We start from the raw sequence: 25,169 nt of genomic DNA, 5'->3' as shown, positions 1-25,169 counted from the left end.
GACAAAAAGAGGCCAACAAGAGGGCTAAATTACTCATTTAAAAAAAAAAAAATTGAGGCTGTAGAGCCCAAACTTACTGCTTGGTCAATGTATAAAGCAACTAACAAGCTTGTCCATTCCTTTCCGTGTTAGAGTGTGGGTCTGTGAGTACATGAACTAAACGGAGTACCTCTGGAGGACATCCTTGTAACTGCTAAGCCATCTCTCTGGCCCCCATTTTCTTGCATAATCAACACAAAGGCTGTGGATTCATTCAGTAGTTGGGATGTTTTAGAGCCTAGTATCAAAACCACTCAAGTACACTTAGGAAGCCGAGGCAGGAACATCATAAATTCAAAAGCTATTAACTATAGCTGTATGCCACCATATCTGCCTACTTTATTCCCTCACCTGTCATTATTCAGTTTTGCAAATAAGAGCTACTTAAGTATCTGCTAGTGGAATGTCATTCCTGGTCCCATGAAAATATGTTGTAGGCAGGTGTGGTGGCACATGACTTTAATCAACACAACACTCAGGAGTTAAAGGCCAAAATTCTACAGTCAACTTCAGTCCAGTCAAAGCTACATAACGAAATCAACCAAAACAAACCACAGTGTAGAAGTCTTTCCCCAGCCTATCCTGTTCTAAGAAAACCTTTGAAATTCATTGTTATTGAGGAAAGTACAAACTTAACTGTGTTTCTTTCAATCTTACAGGGACTGTTTAGAAATGTATGGTCGGATCTATAACCCAGAAACAAAACATTTATCAAAGGATCACTAGGGATGGACTTTTCCCAAACCGATAAGAGTACCAGCACCTGGCAAGCAATTCACTCTGTAAAACTACAAACACGGGCTGGCTTGCCTAAAAAGATTATAAGTTGGCTGGAAGCAGAATCCCAGGCAACTAGGATCTGGATTCTTTTTTGTAGACTGCTGGTCCTGATCTCAGTGCACTATGGAAGGGGAAAGCAAGCCTTTTATCTTCCAGCAGAACCCTGAGTAATGGATGTATCACCACACCTGAAGTATCATGAAGAATGTTATGGATTGCTTTGTGCTGACCCAAATCAAGAACACCTGAGGGAAAATGTTGGGGTCAAAAGCAGCCAATTTTTGCTGTATGGATCCACGACAGATTCTTTTGTGCTACAGGTGTTAGATTTTTAAATGACTAGCTCACAAAGGCATCTTCCTCTTCAAGTCTTCACTCACATAACTTACTTTTTAAATAGTCACATTAAAAAACCACCATCACCATAAGACCCCACTTAGATCTGCCTGCCTCTACCTCTGGAGTGCTGGTATTAAAGGAATGATGACAGGCTTGTTTTTTGAGACCAGGTCTCAAGTAGTCTAGGCTGGTTTCTTCTATCTTGTTATTGTAGGTCAGGATGACCTTGAACTTCTGATCTTGCTTCTACCTCCCAACTGCTGGGACTACAGGTGTGTACCATCCAGTACTACCCAAGACACGCCCCACCCCTCCAGACTATTTCGATACATCGCTCTGGTTGTTTTGGAACTCAGGAAGAACTCAAACTCACAGAAACCTACTTGCCTCTGCCTCACAAGAGCTAGGATTAAAAGTATGCGCCATCATACTCAGCTTGATAATTCTTAACTCATGCTAACGTAACCACAAGTCCTAGGAATCACTTCAGATTTGGACCAGACATTTCATTTTTGAAACTCCCCCCCGCAAAACATAAATGGTTCTGGAGGTGAGACATAATCTAGTCAGTCCAAGCAAAAGCAGTTCTTTTTTCTGGTTATCACCAAGTGGCAATAAAGGCGCTGACTCTTAAGACTATATTTTAAAAGTAGGGCTTCCAATGAAAAACATGTCAGATACAAGCTCTCTGTAAACGGTTCAAGTGTCTTTCAAATTTAAACTCTGCCTTAAGTTCTCTATCACACTGCCTTTGAGATTCTTGGAAAGCTAGGTAGCTCTCTAGAAGACTTCAAGAATATGTAATTTTACCAAGGCTAGTTTGTGTACTCTGTTCAGTAATGTCTTCAATTTTCCCCAAATGGAGTAAAGCTCTCTTTCATCTATGGTTATGGGTCTATTATGTTTATTCTGATCTTGATAGTCAAAACCATGGAAAACAACTGTCATTTGAACAAACTCTTCCAGAAGCCAGAGACCGTTGTCTGATGGATACTAAATAAAACCCACCAGCATAAGGCTATATAGAAAAGCAATTTATTCCATTATAAGCACTTACACAGTTAGTCATGGAGAGTAACAGGCCTGATGGTGAGACAGGTCAACCAAAATGGAGATGGCATCAAACTATAGTGGTCAAAGACTAACCTCTAAAAAAGCAACTTTTATCAAGGATTAATTTAATCTTAAAAACAAATACAAACTAGCAATTCACTCTCAACTTGACAGTTTACCAGTGGCACAACTGCCAGGGAAAAACATACATCTTTACAACTTGGTGGTCCCAAGTTTTTTTAAAAAAAAAAAAAGAAAGAAAAGGAAAGGAAAGAAAGGAAGGAAGGAAAAAAACACACACAACAAAAAACAAGACTTTGTTCAGCTATCCAGCCACAACTGGAGCCACCAACGAGGCATTGCTGAATGAAGCCCCCCAGTTAAGATTTAGAAAACACCCATGGTTTGGGCTAATAGCATTGATGGTGGCACCTATTGTAGTTGGGTGGCTGAACGAAGTCTGTGTCTTAAACTAACGTTAAATCCATCTCAGGGTTCAGAGGAGAACGAGGAGAGTCTAAAATCACAAGTGCAGACGTGTCTAGGATCCCTGTCCTTCTGGATCCACACTTCCTTCAGGGTCTTCATCATTATAAATGTTCTCTGCCTGCCAAAAAATAAAGACAGCACAGTATTTAGCATAAAGACAAGTTTTGTTTTTTTTTTTAATTAATTTATTTTTTTTTTAAATAAAATATTATGCCAAAGTGCCTGATAACATTTCAAGCAGGGCCATACATTTATAACTACATAACAACTACTGTTGAATAAAAACAGCAACAAACAACATGCAAACAGTATGAATCATAAATTAGTACGGAGTGTTCAGTAAAAACAGGCCAGAGCTTGTACAGGCCACTTTCACATATGTATAGATGATCATCATTCCCAAACCCTTTAACCAGATATACTATTGTTAATTGCTAAAATAAAAACCATAAAAGTCTCTATGAAATACACAGAAAGTGATTTTACATAGAATTTCTTTTTGGAAAGAGAAATGCTTTTTAAATGTTTGTGATGTGCAACTCTGGAACATGGTAAAACTCACTGAATGGTAAAATTTAAGTAACTCTCAACAAAGCCTTATGTCCAAACCTCAATTTTCAAATGTTTTGAAAAAACCACTTTTACACAAACTAACTCCTACCTCCACAAGGTGATGAACAGATTAATCTTAAATACCAAAACCACTACCATCTGTAACTTTATCACACTGGGTGTTGCATGCAGACGATGAGACAATCTTACGTGATTTGACAATAAATATACAATAAGGCTAAAACCAAGCCAGATGTGGTGGTGAACTCTGAGTTTGCGGCCAGCCTGGTCTACAGAGTAACAGTCAGGGCTACACAGAGAAATCTGTCTCACCTCCTCCCCCCCAAAACAAAAACAAAAAACAGAACTAAATAAACAGGAGGGAGGGAATAGTATTTCATGTCAATACTCATCAACAGACTTAACAGACACCATCTCAGAGGGTCATTGCAAGCTCCAATCTACAGAACTATCTTGTCATCTCTAAGGGCACAAATGGAAGAGATAAACCCAACAGGGAGCAGGCGCGGACCACTCGTACTACTCTCCAAGCAAGTCAACGTGAATACCCAGATCTGGAAGCTTCCCACCAGGGAGGCTGAGACTCCAAGTGCCTGTCAGCAATTCTGCTGACCAGCCCACCTGCAGAGCTACCTAGGGTCCCACCAAAACTGCCTTATGACCAGATCTAGGCATGGCCACAGGGACGGATCATCATCATAAACAAGACAAACAGAGCTGGAAACCCCAATGCTTCCGTAGCAGTTCTATGCCAAAGATAGAGCAAAGCACAGGCAGGCATGTACTACTTACTGTATTTATTATAATCCACAAAAGCGGCAGTGAGCCTGAAGATCTAGGTCACCCCCTTGACCTTTTCTCTTTTTTTGAGACAGGGCTGCTCCATGTAGCCCTGGTTGCCCTCAAACGTAGAGATTCCAAATGCCTCTGTTTCTTCCCAAGTGCTACTGGGATTAAAGGTGTGCACTGCCACTGCCTGGCCTTTTCTTTTCAGACAGGTCCAGCTGTCTTGGAATTCTGTATATAGAATACCATTTGATTTCGAACCAGAGACGCCAGAGTTCTGGGATTAAAGCTGTAACATCATGCCTGGCCCCACATTTTCAGAACTACCACTGCGTATTTTTAGACAGGGACATGACAAGGAATAAAATTGTTTTAAAATACAGTTATCAAGTTTAGAGAAAATGTTCAGTGGTTAAGTGTGCTTGCTGCACTTCTAAAGGACCAGAGTTTAGCTCCTAGCACTCCTGTCAGACAGCTCATAACTGCCTACGACTCCAGCTTCAAGGTATCAGATTCCTCCTACTGGCCTCCTCTGACAACAGCATGCTTGTGGTCTGTGCGCATGCACACATATTCATTCATTCATTCATTCTCTCTCTCTCACACACACACACACACACACACACACACACACACACACACACACACACACACACACATCTTTAAAAAATAAATAGCCACGGGTAACACAAAAATTACAGAAAATAAAACCAGCTTGTGGTAATGAAAATAACTAATGTACATTTAAAATTTATTAATATCTGTGCTTCTTTTTCAGGAATACTCTTACTATATTACAAGTACTGAATGTAAGATTTTTACTAAAAGTATGATATCAAATGACATGTTTGTGAAAAAATCTTATGTTAAATTTCCCATTCATAATTCAAATGCCAAGAAATACAATCTTTGTAGTACTATTCATAAGCTAGGTTGGCTTGGTATATGTAATAAAAATGGCTGTTACAAAATCTTTAAACTAACCTTACATTTTAAGGTAAAAGTTAACTTACAGCTATGACATTTATACATAAAGATCTACTGCCTGTCTACTGCTGCTTTCCTTTTTGAAAAACCAGAGCTTAGATTCAGGCAGTGGTGGTGTGCATGCCTTTAATCCCAGTACTTAGGAAACAGAGACAAGAGGGATCTGAGTTCAAAGCCAGTCTGATGTAAACTCTAGGACAGAAGATGATGACACAGAGAAATCCTGTCTCAAAATAACAAGTTCTCACCAAAACTAACAACCATCATCTAAAAACCAAGCTGTTGACATCTGCTCAGCCCACTTGGAGACTTAATCAAAGGTTTAGCTATGTGTCTTTGAGAAGAGCAATGCTGTCAGAAGCACAGATTTTCAGTTAAAGACTGCTAACTCCTATGGAAAAAAAAATAATCAGAATTTAAAACTGAATAAGCATTACAAATAAAACAAACAAAACCAAACCACCCTACATGTATCTTTATATTACTGTTCACCAGTTACTCCCTAGCAGGGAGTAGTCCTGCTAGGTTTGCTATCCTAAGGATCATTTCCTTATATGTAACATGTTTGTCCTTAAATAGGTGGTTGTCATGCAACAAAAGGACCCAACAGGAGACAGTTAGATTTTAAATTTTCTTTAAAGAAAATTTCTTTAAAGACAGTCCAAAGGGTTACAACAACAACAACAAAAAAACCCAAACAAACAAAAAACAAACAAAGCCCAATTGACTTTCCTGCTGCTTCAGAGAAACCCCAGACTGAAGAGATCACACAGGGCAACACTTGTCAAAACTATGAAAACCCAAAGACCAGAAATGAATTGCTCCTTGGCCAGGTTCTAAGAAATGGAGCCACGGCCACCTAGATCACAGTCAAGACTAATGTCCTATCCTCTAAAGAAAGGACAGGCCTTGAGCTCTAATGGTGGATGCCCTCAAACACTAGTAGGGTTCAAAATGGCCTAATAAAGTCTCACTCAAACAATTTCAGGTAATGATCAGGTGCACTCTGGATGGCTGACAGGACAAACATCTAACAGAGGTTTGGTCTTTTTCTGGATAATGTAGGCCTTTTATAAATGAGCCGATAGTAACCAATCATAAGGAGAATGTCCAAGGCCAAGGGAAATCTGTTGTCAATCTCAGTCTTGGGGAAGTGAATTAACATATATGGGACCCAACAAGAAAAACCCCACTTAAGTTAAAAACTACCAGATCTACAGCTTTCTTTTCCAGCTAAAATATCAACATGCAAACATCTAGAACAAGTCTAAACTTAACAGCTGATGCAAAGCTGATGGCTGAACCTCTGACGGATGGATCTTCTGATGTTTACTAAAATTTGGCTCAGTGGTAGAGCGTGTTTGTCTATTACGCACAAGACAAGAGTTCTATAACCTGGGGGTAGTGGTGCATGCCTTAATTCCCAGCACTGGGGAGGCAGGGGCAGATGAATTCAAGGCCAAGCTCGTCCACAGAGTAAGTTCCAGGATGAACAGTCAGAGCTACACAGTAAGAAAAAGGGACCACCAATAAGCCAGCTTGTCCTCTTCTCTAGTCCTTAAACTTTAGCATTTAGAAAACCGAGATAGCCAGGCACTGGTGGCACATGTCTTTAATCCCAGCACTTGGGAGGCAGAGGCAGGCGGACTTCTGAGTTTGAGGCCAGCCTGGTCTACAGAGTGAGTTCCAGGACAGCCAGGACTACACAGAGAAACCCCGTCTCAAAAAACCATTTGAAAGAAAGAAAGAAAGAAAGAAAGAAAGAAAGAAAGAAAGAAAGAAAGAAAGAAAGAAAGAAAGAAAGAAAGAAAGAAAGAAAGAAAGAGAAAAGAAAGAAAACTGAGATAGGTAGACTGCAATGAATTAAATATAAATATAGCCTGTTTTACACAGTGAGATCCTGTCTTAAGCAAAACAATGCAACCCAATCAATCTGTTACTAGGGGACAGTGGTAAAGAATCCAGGTACAGCTCTAAGCACCCCATGGTATCTCACTATCATTATCTGCAGGCCAAAGGAATCCGATGCCCTCATTTCGGTCTCTAGAGGCACTGCATACACATGGTGCACATTGAAAAATGCAAGAAAAACACTCAAGCATGTAAATAAAGTCAAAACAAACCTTTTAGGTCTTTATGATTTAAAAACTACAAGAATATAAGGCTGTCACATCACAAACTGTTAAAAGATTTTAAAACAAGAACATCTTAACTTCTTAAACAAAGCTCTAAAAGTCAGGCATAGTGGTTTATGCCTTTAGCTCAGAACTTCGGAGGCAAAGGCAGGCAGATCTCTGTGAGTTCAAGGCCAGCTTGGTCTACAGAACTAGTTCTAGGACATGCAGGGCCACACAGAGAAACCCCATCTTGAAATAAACAACAAAAAACCCAAAGCTCTATGACTCTAACAGTAGTTGTAGCCTTACTTTATGTTTTGGTTTTCACTATTTTTCTTTAATTGGTACTCAATGGTTACAACCCTCACTACTATCACTTAATACAATGTATCACTGGGTTCCTTCTTAAAATTGTTATTTTTGTATTTTACCACATTTTCAGTAAAGAAGCATCAGGATGCATATATAATATTTAAACAGTCCAAGATCACACCCTACTAGCAATCTACCCAAGGACGGCTCTCTTAAGACAAGCATGGCCAGATTTTCCTGGCTCTCGTTCATTCAGGTGTCCAAGTTGATATAATCACATCATTATTGTAACCTCCTACCCTAGAGGGCTTCTCTGTACGCAGTTGTGTAGTCCTGGCTGTCCTCAATTCGCTACATAGCTCAAGCTCAAACTCAGAGATTTGCCTGTCTTCTGAATGCCAGAATTAAGTAAATGCATGTGCCACCATGCCCCGCCTAAATCTATTTTTAATCTTGCATTACTAAGACAACTTCAAGATAAACATATGATGTAAGGATCCCAATTAACCTTTACCACAGGGCATCTAAAGCATCCTTTCTAACTACAGATAAAGAGACCTCTGTAGCATAACATTTCTCACACATAAACTATGGTTCTGACCAACATTGAATGAAATTATAGAAATCTAATCATCTTTCAGCTCTGAGCTACAATTTTTGGGAATACAACTCTCAAGTGGGATTTGGGGTAGCAAAGTGTATAGAGAAAGAAGTGTACCCCTGACCCCAATCAACATGTAAGCTGGGTGTGTTTAACAACATCAATATGTTGATGTCCAAATGTTTTCAAACTAAAAATGGATCCCCAGAGTCATTAGGAGGTTGGCAGTCAAAGTCAGGTAAGATTTTGCAGAGTCTTATCAACCTAAGAAATGCATTGCTTTAGCTAATGCAAACTCAATGACGGGTAAGGAAGACATTCTTGTCAATTCTTGTTTATAAAATAAAAGAGGGGTAGATGTGGAGAGCTCTTGGGGCTGCTTCTAGAAACTTGGCAGTAATTTGACTTTGGGCTAGGACAAGGAAGTACACTCAAGATCTTGACTGTCTTGGTAAATCCCCAAATACCATGGAACTTTATTTATTGCCTTGTTTTTTCCTTGACCTAGAACTGACCTTATTCTTTGCATGTACTTAGAATGGTATAAAAGCAGACTTGGAAAAAAACAAACCAATTCAGCCTCAGCAATGGCTGGAGCCGTGTTATTAAAAAATAAAAAGCTGGGCATGAAAGAGAAGATTAATTTTTATTTAGTTAAACTAAAAATAACCATTGGCACAATCAGATAAAGGAAAATAAAGGTTGAGCCAGGTAGTGGTGGTGCTGTACACTATTAATTCAGCATTCAGGAGGCAGAGGCAGGTGGATCCAGCCTGGTCTACAGAGTGAGTTCTAGGACAGCCAGGCTTCACAGAGAAACCTTGACTTGAAAAACTAAAGCAAACCAAACCAAACCAAACCAACCAACCAACCAACCAACCAACCAACCAACCAAAAAAAACCCACCAAGAAGAGGCAGCAATTCAAAATAACATTAAGAAAAATGACACATAAATATTGAAGTTACATGTAAAGAAAATTGAACACAGATGGCAGCTGCATCCACAGTGTGATACATAGGAGGTATGAAAGAAATGTCTCATATCTAGTTTCTACAAACCAAGCAACCACTTACCATCTGCCACACTTGCATGATATTATCTTCTGATACAGAACAAATCACCCAAGGTTCATTGGGATTCCAGGAGAAGTCAGATATCTTGGCAGTGTGACCACCATGAATAAACTGGAAGAAGGACCAAAACAAAGACATTAAATACAGACCACAGTAAATCACAGCCCACTCACTATTTAAAACACTGAAGATTCAAAGTGCCTGACTTGTAACATACCAACAACTCTGGTGGGCCATCCTCTGCATCTTCTGGGGACTGTTCTTCTCCAATTTTACTTAAAATAAATAAATAAAAAAAAATTAGGTCAGAAAACATTACACTCAGTATCTGTCTTTAAAAAATGTAAAGATAGTAACTTTGCTAAGCTTGGTGGCATTCAGGAAGCAGAGGCAGAAAAGTCTCTTGAGTTTGGAGCCAGACTGGTTTACAGAGGGAATTCGAGGACAGCTGTCTCCAAAACACTTCCACCCAAATAGCTTCAGGGATAGGGTAACTAACATAAAACTCACCTTAGGTCCCACACATTCAGCCTACGATCAGTACCACTGGAAGCTAAGATGGTCTCATTGTGAGGTGACCATTGAACCTATACCCAAGAGTGAAGAAAGTGAAAGACCTCATTAATAAAAGAGAATACGGTTAAAACTGACAGATACTTCTCACATGAAAATAACTCATTACTAAAGATAGGATTATCTGCATTTTACACTCTGTCCCACAGTGTGGCTCAATAGGGCCTCAGAACAGAGCTCAAACTGGCTTTAAACTTATGCCTCTTGCCTTAATCATACATACTGAAACATAAGTCACCAAACCTAGCTTCAACTTATACCTTTGAAACCTTATTTTCCTCCTCTCCCTGGCAAATTATTTATACTTAATCGGGCTTTTAATCAAAAGGAGTTAATTTCTGACACGCAAACTAAAATATTGACAGGTGGCATAGATCCATTATTTTCTCAACTGCTCATTATGTACCACATAATACAGGACAGGCTACCTCTACCTTTCTCCTCAAAGATTCTTTACAATACTGTTAGCTATAAAAGATGCAAATAACAATCACAAATTCTGTTGCTATTTATTAGGAAAATGCTGGTTCATGGCACAAGAAAGGTATTATCGACTAGTGGGCTAGGGAGGAATTTAGTTATTCTTTCAAGTAACACTACCATCACAAAGCTGAAGGAGTTGAGACAAGGGCAAAATATGTTCACTATCTAGTCTATTTAGATGAGGATGACCCTGTATTTGATTCTCCTGCCTCTTCTTCCTGCATGCTGAGATTATGTAGGGTCTCTTACTAGATAGCTCAGGATGAACTCAGAGTTGTGACTACTTGGTTGAGCTACCTCTGTGTTGGGATCAGAGGCATGTACTACTATCATACCTGTCTTCACTATAAAATTCAAGTTTGGGTGAAAAGGTTGCAAAGTAGTCATCACAATGCCTTACAACATGTGTTTTAAAACAGCAGACATTTATTTGGGTCAGAGGGACTTGCCTATTAAAAAGGGGACACAGAGGACTCATAGTAAAACTATCTCAAAAACGGCAGGGCTGGAGATATGGCTCAGATCTTCTAGAAGATCAAGGTTTAATTCCTAGAATGCAAAACACACAGCCTCCCCCTGCCCTCCAGGTTTTAAGACAGGGTTTTTCTTTTTCTGTGTAATAAACCTGGCTGCCTTAGAGATCTACCTGCCTCTGCTTCCCAAGTGCTGGGATAAAGGTGTGCACCACCACTCCCACCCAGCACAAAATAATTTTAAAAATCAGATAAGAGACAAGCTGTGCTGGTGCACTCCTTGAATCCCAGCATGCAGCAGGCAGACCTCTGGGTTCAAGACCAGCCTATTTATGAAGCAAGTTCCAGGATAGCCAGGAATACACAGAAAAATCCTATCTTTAAAGTTCTGCTAACTTGAGCAAATTTTCTATAAATAAAGGAAAATGAAAGAAAGGGGAGGAAAGGGAAGTGAGGGGGTAGGCACATTGGTTTCTCTTACTTGGAATATTTCATCCTTATGTGATTCAAAGGAATGCAACTTGAGTTTCAGATTTCTCAGATCCCACAAGGCAACAGTCTATGAAAAAAAAAAAAAATAGTAACAATTTATTAAATAAGAATACCCTAGGCATAACAAGATGGTTCAGTGGCTAAGGGTGTTCACTGACAAGCCTGAAAAATGACTTTGATTCCAGAACCCAAATAGTGGAAGAGAACAGACTCTGGAGAGTTGTCCTTTGACCTCCACAGGTGTCATGGCATATGCGCCTCCACCCCTGTCAAATAAATAAATGTAATTTAAAAAATTTTAAGTTAAAAATCACATTCCTTTTATGTATTTTTATTCTAACACCCTGACCTGGAGTTTATGCCTGTCATATATTTTATCTATTCAGTATATATCCACATGTGTGATGAAAACCACGCAAAGATCAGAGGCCATCTTGTAGGAGAAAAGTGGGCAATCTCCTTTAGTCATTTGGGTCTTGGGGACTGAACTGAGCTCTTCAGGCTCCAAGCAGTGCCTTTATTCACTGTGGCACCCTGCCAGTATGATAATAAGCTCTTTTTAAAGATTTACAAGAGAAGACAAGAAAACCTCTAACTAAAATAAAACATTAACTCAGCACCCACTTGGTGGCTCACAAACATTTATAAAATTAAATCCCAGGAGATCTGACCTCAACAGGTACCATGCTCAAGACATATACATAAGTGAAAATACCCATATCCATAAAATTTAAAACCTCAAACAACAAAATAATCCAAACAAGGAAAACCTACCTTGTCAGCTGATCCAGTGGCAAGAATGAACTCACTGTAAGGATTGAACGATAAGCAATTCACTTCAGCTGTGTGAGCGTCAACTGAGTGGCTTGGCTTGGAAGTATTGTTTGAACGAGTATCCCAACTTAATTTAGAAAGAAAAAATAGAAGAAACTTGACATGGTGACTAATGCAAAACCATGAAAATATATGTATTAAAAATAAACAATGGGTTCCACTCACATCATAAGTTTCTGATCATCAGCAACTGACCCAAACAGAGACTCATGGAGCAGATGCCAGGAAACGTCCTCTACTACTGCTGTATGACCCGTAAAGATGGTCTTTGCATCCACCACTTTTCCTTCTTTTGGAACTGCACTAATGTCCCACAGGCAGATGGTCTTAAATATAAAATTAACCATTATATAAAAGATTCTCACTTCCCCGCATATCCCAAAAAAGAAACCAACTGGTAACAATCCAGGATTTGCTTCAAAACTGCAAGGATACGCACATGGTCATCTGAAGCACTAAGTAAGTGCCCGCTGAGATTTGGATTCCAAGAAAGCCCATATCCTTCCTTCTGATGTCCACGGAGGCGCAAATCTGGGTTGCATTCTCCAGAAGGGTCTGCAAAATAACACATACCAAGAACATACAATCCATCGTCTTTCTGGGTTTATTAAACAAAATGATGCCCCAAAACACCTATTATACAAAATACAGACCCCTTACCAGATATCTAACACTAAAGCTGGGCAATCATGATTTTTTTTCTACACAAAAGCATTATTTCACTTAAAATTATAATGCTCACACATATCAATATAAATAAAAATTTAAAAGCCTATATCTGATTAAAAAGAGGAAGGTACCTGGTTTAGAAGGGTGCTTTGTGTAGTCAAAAACAAGAACATCACTGGATGGAGTCTTTGTTGCAATGATGCAAGGGTTCTGAGGCATGTACCGGGCCCTGTTTACTTCTCCTTCATGGTTGATCTTGATTTCTATTTCAATTTTCCCACTGACAGAACCAAAACCTCCAAATTCTGTATACAGAATAAAAACAAAAAGTACTTAAGCAACCAAGCCATATATTTAGAAGATGGAACCTAGACATTTACAGAACTAAAGAACTTCCATACATTTGTAATTATAGATAGATTAGTAGTAAGTACTACATTATTAATTGAAATTGTGACAGTATGAGTCAAGCTAGGTGGATTTGAGTTAGAGGCCAGCTTGGCCCACAGAGAAAAGTTCAAGGACAACACAGAGAAACCATGTTTTGAAAAACCCAAAAAAAAAAAAAAAAAAAAAAAAAAAAAAAAAATTTCTGTCACTAACACCACTATTCCAATTTTCCTTTCAGCTAAAGTAATGGCTCAGCAGTTAAGAGCACTGACTGCTTTTCCAGAGGTCCCGAGTTCAATTCCCAGCAATCGCATGGTGGCTCACAACCATCTGTAATGGGATCCAATGCCCTCTTCTGGTGTGTCTGAAGACAGCTACGGTGTACTCATCACATATATAAAACAAACAAACAAACAAATAAGAAAAAAAGAAAAGGAAAAAGAAAAACAAATGTTACTTTACTTATCCACTGATTGATAGGGTCTCATTTAGTATAGGCTACCTACCCTCCAACAATCTAATTAAAGATAACCTTGATTCTATCTCAACCTCAAGTGTTGGAATTACAAACACCCCTATTACTAGAGAAGTGTTGCTAAATAAAGGACAAAAATTATTTTCAGAGAGCAAAGGTGTAAATAAATAACACTGTTGGCCTATTAGGTAATCTTCAGCCTCAAAACGATTATACATTTATTTATTTTGAGACAAGATTCCACTGTAGCCCTGGCTAGCCTAAAACTTGCTATGGCCTGGAACACAGAGTGATCTATCCACCTCTGCCTGTGCAAGTAAAGTACTCAAAGACTCAAAGTCACCATATTTGTTTATTTTTGCCCGTAGTGCACACATCATACAACACATCTTTAATCCTGGCACTAGGTTAGCAGAGGCAGGCAGATAGATCTTTTGAGTTTTAGACCAGTCAGCTAGCCTGTCTTTGAAAAAAAAAAAAAAAGACTCTAAAAGGAGAAGAAAAAAGCTCACTAGATCTTCACACACACCCCGACTCTACATACAACACATGCAAGATGTAACACAGAACTAGGAAAGAAGGCTCCTGAGCCAGCTAGCCTGGAGCATCCCCTACAGCTACAGAACAGCCAAGATACTGCCTCAACAAGGTAGAAGGCAAAGTTGCCCCCCCACCCCCGTCCCCACCTTCACATAAAAGCACCAACACCCATACAGGCATGTAAAAATAAATATTAGAAAATATGTAACATAAATGATGAAGAAATTTTCAGTTTAAGCACATGGTAGTAAGTATGCAACTACACACAACTCTGACCTTCTAAAAAGTTTAACTGTCAAAGTGCAATATACAGGTGAAAACCAATACTTGGCAGAGCCCATAGAAAAAAGGAATAATCAAATCATATTATGCATGATTTCAGTTTGGGGCATATACTTAAAATACAGTAGTAGGAATTCAGCTTAGAGAATTTAAACAGATTATTTAGTTTAAGACAGTGTCTGCCTTTGTCTCAATAGCTCAGCTTCTTTCACACTCAAGATCCTCCTGCCTTCAAGTACTGAGAATACAAGGCACACGCTACCACATACAGCTCTCAAATTGAGTTTTAACACAGGTTAGGCTGTGCCTTTTTTTTTTTCCTCAGATCGAACCTAAGGCCACACATATGCTAGACAAACATAACATCCCCAACCCAAGCCACACCTACTTAAAATTACAGATTGCCACCATAAAGTAGAATGTGAAAGGGCCATTCAAAATATTAACAAAAAACTCACTGAAAATAAAGAATTCTTTCTAGTTTGTTTTTTAAACACACACTCAAAAGCAAAACACCATTAAAAGCAAACCAAAGCACAACACAGCAGAACAGAAATCAATAGATCTCTGTGAATACCAGAAGCACTATTCAAATCACAACGAAAGCCTTCCAATGGGCTGGAGAGATGACTCACTGGTGATGAGCAACAGCTGCTTTTCAAGAGGAAGCAGGCTTTGATATTTGGCACCCACATGGTGGCCCATAACCACCTGTAACTTCAGTTCCGAGGGATCTGACATCTTTTTCTGGTCTCCATAGGCACCAAGCACACATATGGTGCACTGACATACATGCCGAGAAAACACCCATATACATGAATAGTAACAGTAAAAGCAATCCTTTTTAAAAAGGTGAAGATTAATTTGATTATCACAATACAAGTTCATAGCAAGCCTTGGCTACTTAAGGGAGCTTCAGGCCAGCCTAGCCCACAGACCCTGTCTAAAAACAAAACAATAACAAAACCAAAAACAACCAGAAATAACAGTAATGTAAAACTCTCTGAACATTTTCAGCACCCCAGACAGAACATGTGCATACTATTGTCATGTTCTGTCACCAAGTCACTTTTTTAGGCCATAAATTTAGTGGAATCTCATAATCTCTTAAAACACTTTCTTTTTGTGTCCGTGGTGCTAGGTATGGAGCCTAGGGTCTTACAGATCCAAGACTAGTAAATTCTACCACCGAGATACAACCCAGCACCCAAAGACTTAGACATGAATTTAACCATGACTGTACTCATTGCCAATGAGATCAACTGAAGTCACTACTCCCCCACCCTTTAAATACCAAGCTTATTCTCTGATCCATAAAGTATTACTTTAATGAAGAAGGAAAAATAAAGCATATAACACTTGATACTGTACTGTGATAATCAAATTTTTAAAAAGCCATAGCTGTTATTCACATTACTGCTTTTCTGGTCACTGTTTTTGGAGAGAAGCCCTCTTGAGAAGTTCACTCGGGGTCTCACTACGCAGACCACAGCTGCCTTTAATGTACAATAATCCTTCCCCATCTGACACACGCCTACACCAACACACAGAACAAAGGAGGCAGCTCAGTAGTAGAGAGCACGATGATCCCCAATTCCTCAAAGCAAGATAAACATTCAGGGATCAGGACTAAATTCTAATCACAAACACATCAGCAAAATAAACAAAGACCAAAGTTCTATCAGTTGAAGTACAAAAACAAAAAAATCCAAAAAAATTATCTTGAGCTCTTTGGGACAAAAAAGTTGGAGGACATTAGAAAAAAAAGTTAATAATTTATAACTGTACAGTTTTTAAACAATAACAGAACAATCCCACCCAGAACTTCAGAGGCAAAGGCACAGATTTAAGGCAAGTTTAAGCCAGCCTGAGTTACATGAGAGCCTATTCAAACGTAACCCCAGGAATAGAACATGAAAATATATGCAACCTAGGTGACAGGACAAGCCTCCAATTCAGCAAAACCATGTCAAAGGATTAAGAGAGTGACAAAGGAGTGTGCTGGCACGGACATGAGTGCCTTCACTCTTGTGGACCACACTCGCAAAAGATTACAAGATAGTGAATCCAATTTCAGAAAAACAAACCCACACCACATATTCTACACTACCTCCTAGGTACCAATAAAATCTCCCTGAGGAGAGGAGAAATGGCTCAGAGGTTAAGAGTACTGGGTTTCTTTCCCAGTACCCACATGGGGGCTTCACAGCCATCTGTACCGAGTTCTGAAGCCCTCTAACCTTAGGTGTACATGCAGACAGAGCACTAACATACCTGGTGGCAAAGGACAACTTTTGGAAGTCAAGTTCTTTCCTTCTACCAGGGACTCCAGGACTTTTACCTGCTTAACTGGCTCATTGGTCTGCTTTATTCCTTTTTCAAACAGGATTCATTTCTGTTGCCCAGGTTGGTCCTGAATTTGTGACCATTTTCTCTCAGCCCAGAGGGCTATGATTATAAAGATCGTGTCACCATGCACATCCACACAACAAAACCCCATTTATTTTGTGTTTGAGTGACTGAATTCAGGGCTTCAGATTTGCTGAAGTGTTCCACTGAATTCCCTCTACTCAAATACAATTTAAACACATTCTACTGCATTTAGATCCGAGGCTATATAGCGCAGTGCTAAGAGCATTCAGCCTTTAACACAAACACTGGGTTCAATTACCTAGGAAGAAGTCATCAAAACAAACAAAACAAACAAAAAACCAAACCAACCAAACAAAAAACCCAACCCAACCAAACACAACCCAACCCAATTCATGTAACTGATAGGAACTGGATTCAGAGGTTAAATGAACCACATAAAACCCACACATCTGTAAGTGGCAACAGCATCTCTACCCACCCTCACTCTAAAGTCAGCACTTTCCTCCGTCAACCAACCATATATGGTCACCTAGAGAATAATTTGCAAAAAAGTATTCGCTTGGCAAAACGCCTAACATCATAGTTGGTTACCCTAACAACCAACTTGGCACTCTATCACAGAAGAGTAAATGAGAAAGGACCAAACAAATTTGCACAGGTACAATCCTGGCCAATAGCTGGATCCGAAATAAACTTACACATAATGAAGGGTTCTTTCTGTTAATCACCAATAAATACTAGCTCAGTCAGTCAACCAGGTCTCAAGGGAGGGAGCAAGGATTGAAAAGAAAAAGACAATTAGACAACATTCTAATAGCCCAGCCACTGCTGAGGCGGGTTTATTTTTTTCTAGTCTGCTTTTGTAACATTTTAAGTACATGCAAATAATGTCAGTTCTAGGTCAAGGAACAAACAAAATCAGTGTTTTTAGGGGCTTATCAGGATGTCCAAGATAAAAGGAAAGCCACACACCCCACTGCTGAGTTTACCTTGAGCCTTGTATTAGCCCAAATGTAAATATCCTTATGAGTCTAGTTCCCTGTCCTAGCCCAAACTCAAATTCTTGCTAAGTTCCCAGAAGCTTCCCCAAGAGCTCCCCACATACTAAGGACAAATGTTAGTAAAAAGAAATCATCGTCTACTTTTTGTTGCTGTCTGAGTCCGGGATTATTCAAGGCAACTTTCCCTACTGACTCTTTTCTGATAGTTTGGTGTGAGGGCTTGTCTTAGTTAGGGTGAACAGATAGACACCAGGACCAAAGTTAAGTCTTATAAAGTGTAACATTTAATTGGGGCTGGCTTACAGGTTCAGTCCATTATCAAAGTAGGAGCATGGAAGCATCTAGGGAGGCAGGGTGCAGGAGGAGCTGAGAGTTCTACATCTTCATCTGAAGCCTGCTAGTGGAAGACTGACTTCCAGGCAGCTAGGACTAAGGTATTACAGCCTACAGTGACACACCTATTCCAACAGGGCCACACCTCCAATTGTGCCACTCCCTGGCCCAAGCATAAATAAACCATCACTGGAACATAAGTTGTCAATTCCTATCTAGAAAAAGTGTTTGTTAGCAGTTATTAATGGCTGATAAGTGGTCGTGCATGCCTTTAAGAATCCCAGCACTTGGGAGGCAGAGGCAGACAGATTTCTGAGTTCGAGGCCAGCCTGGTCTACAGTGTGAGTTCCAGGACAGGCAGGACCACACAGGAAAACCCTGTCTCGAACCCCCCCTCAAAGACTTTATGTCCCTACACCCCATGAAATTCTCATAGCACAGATACACTGCATACTTCAGGTGCCTTGTAAATGGTTTTTGTTCTGATAGGAAATCACTGGTCCCAAATTGGCTTCAACTTGTAATCCTCCTGCCACCTGTGCTTTAGACATTTAGTTTAAGAGCTGTCAGAAGAGCAAATAAACCCACAACACACATTTAATCTACATCTCAGGTACCTGGGAAAAACCCAGGGGAGATGAAGAGATGGCTCAATGGTTAAGAGCAATGGCTGCTCTTCCAGAGGGCCCAGGTTCAATTCCCAGTGGCTCACAAATGTCTATAACCCTACTTCCAGGGGGATCTGACAACCCTTTACTGTCCCTTCATAGGCACCAAGCACACAAGTAGTGCACAGACATACATGTAGACAAAACACATACACATATTTAAAAAAACAAAACAAAACAAAACAAAACAACAAAACCCAAGGTGTAACAATTCATATCTATGAACTAATTTCTGTCTTTGGGTCAATATCTTCCCAGCTGACCAAATTGTATACCTCCTTAATGAAGACATAACCCATACAGCATTACGTCTTCCATCCTGCAGAGTCCTACCTCCTTTTTCACTGTCATAATGGGATGCATCAAACTGAGCATCATCATTAGGGAGCTGGACACTGGCTATCACCAGGTGGTTTTGTTCATCTGATGTGTGTGTTCCCAGGACAAGCCGATGAATGCTGAAATCTTTTCCTTCAGGCCTGTAAAAACAAATCATCACTATTCAAGTTGGTAACCCAGGAAACCAGTCAGCAATGTACATATATAACAAAACAAAAAAACCCAAACAATTCAATCTTGGGATAGTAAGAACTACTTCCTACGTAAAGCAACCAACAAAACCCTCATATGTTCAAGTATATATGCATGTGTATACCAGAGGACAATTAGATATGACTCTTAAGATGCTACTTATCTCTTTTAAGACAAGGCTTGCTTTATTGACCTGGAGCTCACCAACTGGCCTGGCTGGAGAAACTGAGGGATCCTCCTGGTTCCCATCTCCCCAATTCTAAGACTAAGCATATATCTCACCCTGACTCTTAAAAACCCCCACCCCCCTAGTGCTTATGAGGCAAGCGCTTTACTGACTGAATCACCACAAAAGCTCCTATATTTCACTTTTAAAAAGTGGAACCAAAACCACTATTTAGCAGTTAATAGTAGTTGCTGCTCTTCTCACAGGACTTGAGTTCAGTTCCCAGCTCCCATGTGGAGTAACCCACAACCACTTGAAAGTCTAGCTCCAGGAGATCCTGAGCATACACATACGCATGCTCAACTCTCTCCCCACAATGGAATAAAATAAACAACAACTGTTGAAGATCAGTTCTCTCCTTCCATCCCATGGGTTCAGGGGATCAAACTTAAGCTGTAAGCTTGGCAGCAGGCACCTGTACCCACTGACTACTTGGCAATCTCTTCCCTACTTCTAGTGGCCCTCTATTACAGAAAGCTAAAGCACAAATACAGCACTCAAATTTTATTTACCTTGGACAAAATTTTAGAATTACTTGAAGGAAACTTATTTTTCTCTCAGTTTATTGAAATGAAAAAGTGAATTATCTATACACTCTTTATAATGGGTAAGAAGAAAAGAACTGTTAGATATGCCAATATATTCTTGTTTACCAAGAACTCTGCTAAGAGATGAGAAAAACAAAAGAAAGGGAAAAAACTACTGTATAAAACCCAATTGTCGAGCTTTGTGCCTGGTCATGTGCAAGAGTTCTTGTATTCCACAAAAGAAAAAGACAAGGAGATCTCTGGATTCCAGGATAGCTAGGGCTACACAGAAAAACCCTTTCTCAAATAACAAAACAAACAAACAAACAAACAAACAAACAAACAAAAAGAACATTAAATAAACTGTCCAAACATTTACTATGTTCCTAATTCTAAATACACTGCTCCAAACACTTTGGAAGTAGTTCTGTTTTCATTATAGTTCTCACACCATCCTTTCTGTATGTACACATCTATCTATGCGTGTGTTTACACATGTAGAGGCCAGAACTTGATAATGGGCCTCTGGCTTACCTTTTTCCTCTAGATAGACTGAAGACAGAATATTTCTCCTGAACCCAGAGTTGTCAGTTCTGCTAGTCTAGTTTATTCTAGTGATCCTCAGGAAACCACACATGGTGTATACACATACAGACAAAACACACATACACCTAAATTCAAAACAAAATAAAAAAACAAGACAGGCACTCTTCTTAAAGAGCCAGGAGCAGGAACCGGGGAGATGGCTCAGTGATCTACAGCTGTTGTTATTCTTGCAGAGGACCTGGGTTCAGTTTCCAGTGTCCACATACTGGCTCACAAGCATGTAGAACTCCAGTTCCAGAGGATCCGACACCCTCTTCTAGCCTCCCAGGTTCCAGGCATACAGTACAAGGTACCAGGTACAAAGTGGCACACCGACATACATGTAGTCAAAACAAAACAAAAAAGAATACCAACAGAAGAATCACCATCATCAGAATGGCTTGTAGGCAACACTGTGGAGGCATTTTCTGGGATTAATGATTAATGTAGGACCTAGCCCAACACGGACAGTGCCATCCCTGGGCAGGTGCTTTTGAGTTATGTAAGAAACAAACTGAACAACACAGAGGCCATGTTCATCCATGGCCTCTGCTTCAGTTCCAGCATCCAGGTTCTGCCCTGTACTTCCACGATGGATTAAACTGTAGCTGAAATAAATTCTTTTCTACCCAAGTTGCTTTTGTTCATGGTGTTTTATCACAGCAATAGAAAGCAAGTTAAGAAAATACCCACACATATAAAAGAGCTGTTTGAAAAGAAACAACAAAAGCAATTAGTCAGTGACACAAACACTAGGCAGTATACACCTCATGAAAGGCACACAAAAACACTGGAACTTAACAGCTGGGGAATATAATACAGTTCAGTAGCAGTGTGCGAAACTAGTATCCATGAGGTCCCAGGTTCAAGTCAGTAAAACAAAGACAAATTAATACATTATGGGCTGGGCTAGATTTAAATACAATACTAATTCACCTGAAATTGGGGGGGGGGGGGTGAGGATATCAAGCAACATGGCTGAGATAACTCTAGTTCTGGAAGTGGAAAAGCCAAATGAGAAACCTAGAAAGAGGATTAAAATCACTGTTAAATTTCCTGAATGTCAGCTTAAGGCAGTCTAGATTTTATACTATAGGCAATAAGGAATATTAATTTTCAAATGAGACATAGCTTAATACCATTTGTGTTCTCCTGTAAAAATTAATCTATACTGTAAAGGCAAGCTTCTAAAATCATGGTCCTAGACCAACAGTACCATTGGATAAATATAAGGAATGCAAATTCTCAGTTCTATAGACTCAGAAGATCTGGAGAGTAGGAGCCAACAGTCCTGCAGCTGACTATTGTACAATTTGAAACCCTTTGTCTAGATGGGAAGGATGCTACACCAATAATAGGCTTACAAATGTTGCCAAAGGGATTAAATAGGCTACCTAGAAGCCAACTACTTTAAGCAGAGAAGCCAGGAAGACACTAGATAGAGAGTATACCTGTAAGTGCCCAAGAAACAGGAGGAACTTCAATTTGGGTCTCAAGATATCAATAGCAGCAATTCCTCTGAATTTGAGGCAAAGATGCAATCAGCCTTGCCCACTCCCCAACACAATTTTTTAAAAAAGTGCATGTGGGAGAGGAGGAGGACCCTATAATGAACTATCATGTAATAGCTAAAATTTGGGACTCATTATTCCAACACACACAGTTTGGAGAGGACAGAGCTGTATTATGTAACCCAGGCTGGCCTGAAACTTCTAGTGCTAGAATACAGACCTGGACCACCATGCAGGGTTTTTCCTATGGTGTTACAGGCTAGTCTTGAACTCCTCATCTTCCTGCCCTGCCTCTTAAGCGCTGGGATTACAGATATGTAGCACCAAAGACCCTCTCAACACAAACAGTTTAACAACCACTGAGAACAGACAGAGGTAACCCTACTAAGCTTGAGCTCCTAACTAGTTTTTTAATTTAGTAAATTCCCAATTCCGTAGGCTGGAGAGATGGTTCAGCAGTTAGAGCACTAGCTGTTCTTTCAGGAAACCAGGAATCACTTCTATGGCAGCTCCCAAAAGTATAAATCCAGTTCCAGAGAGTTCCAGTCCTCTTCTGACCTCTGCAGGCACTGTACTCACATGATACAGACAAACATGCAGGCAAAAGACTCCTACGCATTTAAAAAAAGGTCCAATTCCAAACTTCTAGTTGCCTGCATGGATTTGTTCAACATCCTTCAGACAGTTCTCCATTTCCCTCTATACTGCTGCAAAGGTAGTAGCCTCATTCTTAAGTTACTAGTAAAACGCACATAAACTTTCCATGACACACAAAATAGAGACCTATCGCAGAAGTACTGCCTTCCTTACCATACACAAGGGTCAATTCCTAGCCCTCAAACCAAAATAACTCTTTACTCCAAATTTCTATTACCTGCTGAACACAATCAGTCTCATAATCGAATTTCGTACATATCGTAAGTTTCGAAAGAATTCAATACACTTTTTCGAAGTTTACACCAGTAATTACCCACATTCACCATCTTTGTATTGCCACTTGCTTCTGCAAGCCAGTCGTGGTATTTCATGTTGACAGACATTCCCTTGGTTAGAAGAATTTGTGAATGCAATTTCACTGTAGGGTCCCAGGAGCCCCCACCCAACCTTCTGTGCTGAGTGAGGATCAAAGTCCCTGCCAGCAGGTGCTCAATCACTAAACGTTACAACCCCCTAACCCTCTTCAGGTATCACCTACCTACTTATCTAAAACCTCACACATTACTGCTGAAAACACCTGCCCCCACTTCAGTTAGGCAGACCCCAGGTTTATCTTGCTATTTATTAACCTTGGTATCACAAACGACTTAAGAAATCAAATGTTTTGTTTATAAACTTGACCCAAAATACCTTCTTGAAACTGTCAAGTTTTATATTACATGGCTAACTCCAGTTCTAAGAATGGCTATCAGTGCGGAGGAAAAAAAAAAAAAAAACAAAACCGAAAAACAAAAACAACAATAAAAAACAAGCCATGTTTTCTCCTGCAAGAAAAATTACAAAATGATCTCCTGTTTCCGACCGTACTTTTAATCGAGGAAAATAAATATTACTGATAGGCTCTTATGTCCTCTGAATGACTGGAGGGGAAAAAAATGGAAAGCTATCAATTCCCAAAATAATATTCAAGAGATTCGCGTCACCTGGTCACATCTGGAAGCCACTGGGCAGTTAAGCTGGGCCACTCCAGGGCATGGGTCATCACCAAATCATAAAGAAAAGGGGTGTTCTTCTTCCATATTTTGTACTCCTCGTTTATCACACGTTCTTCCACCGCGTCGTCAAAGGCCGCTAAAATGTTTTTAAGAAACAAATTAAGTTAGTGAACAGAAACGGAAAGGGAACGAACCTCTCCAAGCCACCGACCCGGGGCCCGGGTTTTGACAACGAAATGGAGATTCATCTTAATCTCCCAGGTCTCAGGCATCAACGCCACTCTCGGCCGCGGCGGGCCGGAAGTGCTGGGGCCACCTCAGCCGGACACTCCGTTGCTCTTTGGGGCGACGCTGTCCAACCTCGAAGCAGGGTGGCGCGCGCCAAGTCCACGAAACCCGGGAGGAGGCCTGCGCATCGAGCCTGGGGCCGGGGAGTGGCGCCCCGAGTCCCGGCAGGCAGAGGGGTCGGCAGGGAGCGTCGTAGTCGCCTAGGCCCGAGACCTGGCGTCGCCCCGCATCCGCTCCGGAGAAGCCGGCGCGCCGTTAGCCCGCCCCGCTGGGAGCTCATTCCTCAGGCCGGAGTTGCTGGGATCGCCAGAGTCGGGCCTGCTCTCCGTCTCAGGCCGCGGAACAGGCCACGACACAACCCCGAAACCCAGCACCCTCCCGAGCCGGCCTCAGCACACTCACCTTCCTTGTCAGCCATGGCGGCAGGCGAGCCGGGAGGGGTTGGGGGATCCCGGGGTCGTGCGTTGCAGGAGGGGCGGGGAAGCTACGAGCGCTCGCTCCGCGCGCGCGGCCTCTATTGTTTCCTGCGGCCCGTGCGTGGGGGGCCGCTCGCGTGCCTTCGCGCCAACACTGGCCAATAAGGAAGCGCGGGTCGGAGGGGTGGGCGGAGCATTCGCGTCGCGGCCAATGGAAACACTCAAGAGTCGCTTTCCGCGGGTCCGAGACGCGCGCTCCGCCCTTTCCCTCCCCCCCCCACAGTCCCGAGGCTTCCAAGGATTGCGCGCGCGCCCCCCGCCTGCACGGACTATTCCCGTGCAGATCACGTGATCCCCGCCCCCCACCCCCACCCTCACACACGCTCATGCGCAGCCGTCTTCTTAGAGGGTCGTTGCGCTAACAATTCCCTCAGGGTAGCGAAAAAATTCGAAGTGTTTCCGGGTCTGGTTACCAACCCCAAGGGCCAGAGGGGGAGAAAACGCATCACCGTTTAGACTTACAGGTGCCTAATTCAAGGTGTCTTTTAACTTACTCCCTCAGTTTTTAGAAAGAACTAGTAGTAATGAGTGTAGAAAATAGGGTGCTGGTCTCTAGAACATGCTATAAAAGCGGCAAAACTAGACTGGAAGCCGCAAGCGATAATATCCTTCCGCGAGCTCCCAGAATGGCGTCCT

At 40.9% G+C, this 25,169-nt stretch overlaps 2 protein-coding genes across 5 annotated transcripts in view; one reads left to right on the top strand and one right to left on the bottom strand.

Moving 5' to 3' along the window:
• Sync (syncoilin, intermediate filament protein) overlaps positions 1 to 13,909 on the top strand; it is a 32,179-nt gene extending 18,270 nt beyond the window's left edge. For 2 of the 4 annotated variants that reach the window (XM_076934148.1, XM_076934147.1), the window contains exon 5: positions 13,304 to 13,909. In XM_076934148.1, coding sequence (XP_076790263.1) covers positions 13,304 to 13,401 — 98 coding nt within the window. In that variant the 3' untranslated portion in view covers positions 13,402 to 13,909. Of the gene's footprint in view, positions 1 to 698; positions 2,556 to 13,303 lie in introns of those variants that run through there. The other 2 variants (XM_034502246.2, XM_034502245.2) reach the window with 1 other exon arrangement.
• Rbbp4 (RB binding protein 4, chromatin remodeling factor) lies at positions 2,172 to 24,742 on the bottom strand. The gene is made up of 12 exons (XM_034502247.2): positions 24,460 to 24,742; positions 23,758 to 23,905; positions 19,071 to 19,216; positions 12,807 to 12,980; positions 12,446 to 12,561; positions 12,172 to 12,332; positions 11,947 to 12,073; positions 11,162 to 11,239; positions 9,662 to 9,738; positions 9,369 to 9,426; positions 9,152 to 9,262; positions 2,172 to 2,818 (listed from the first exon to the last, which is right to left on the bottom strand). The coding sequence occupies exons 1-12, from the start codon at positions 24,473 to 24,475 to the stop codon at positions 2,753 to 2,755; spliced, it is 1,278 nt and encodes a 425-aa protein (XP_034358138.1). The 5' UTR covers positions 24,476 to 24,742; the 3' UTR covers positions 2,172 to 2,752.
• Between the last annotated feature and the right edge of the window lie 427 nt (positions 24,743 to 25,169).

The sequence above is a fragment of the Arvicanthis niloticus genome, chromosome 5 (assembly GCF_011762505.2).
Source record: "Arvicanthis niloticus isolate mArvNil1 chromosome 5, mArvNil1.pat.X, whole genome shotgun sequence".
Classification (NCBI taxonomy): domain Eukaryota; kingdom Metazoa; phylum Chordata; class Mammalia; order Rodentia; family Muridae; genus Arvicanthis; species Arvicanthis niloticus.
Note: the sequence above shows the minus strand (reverse complement) of the source record. Positions and strands in the feature narration are given on the sequence as shown.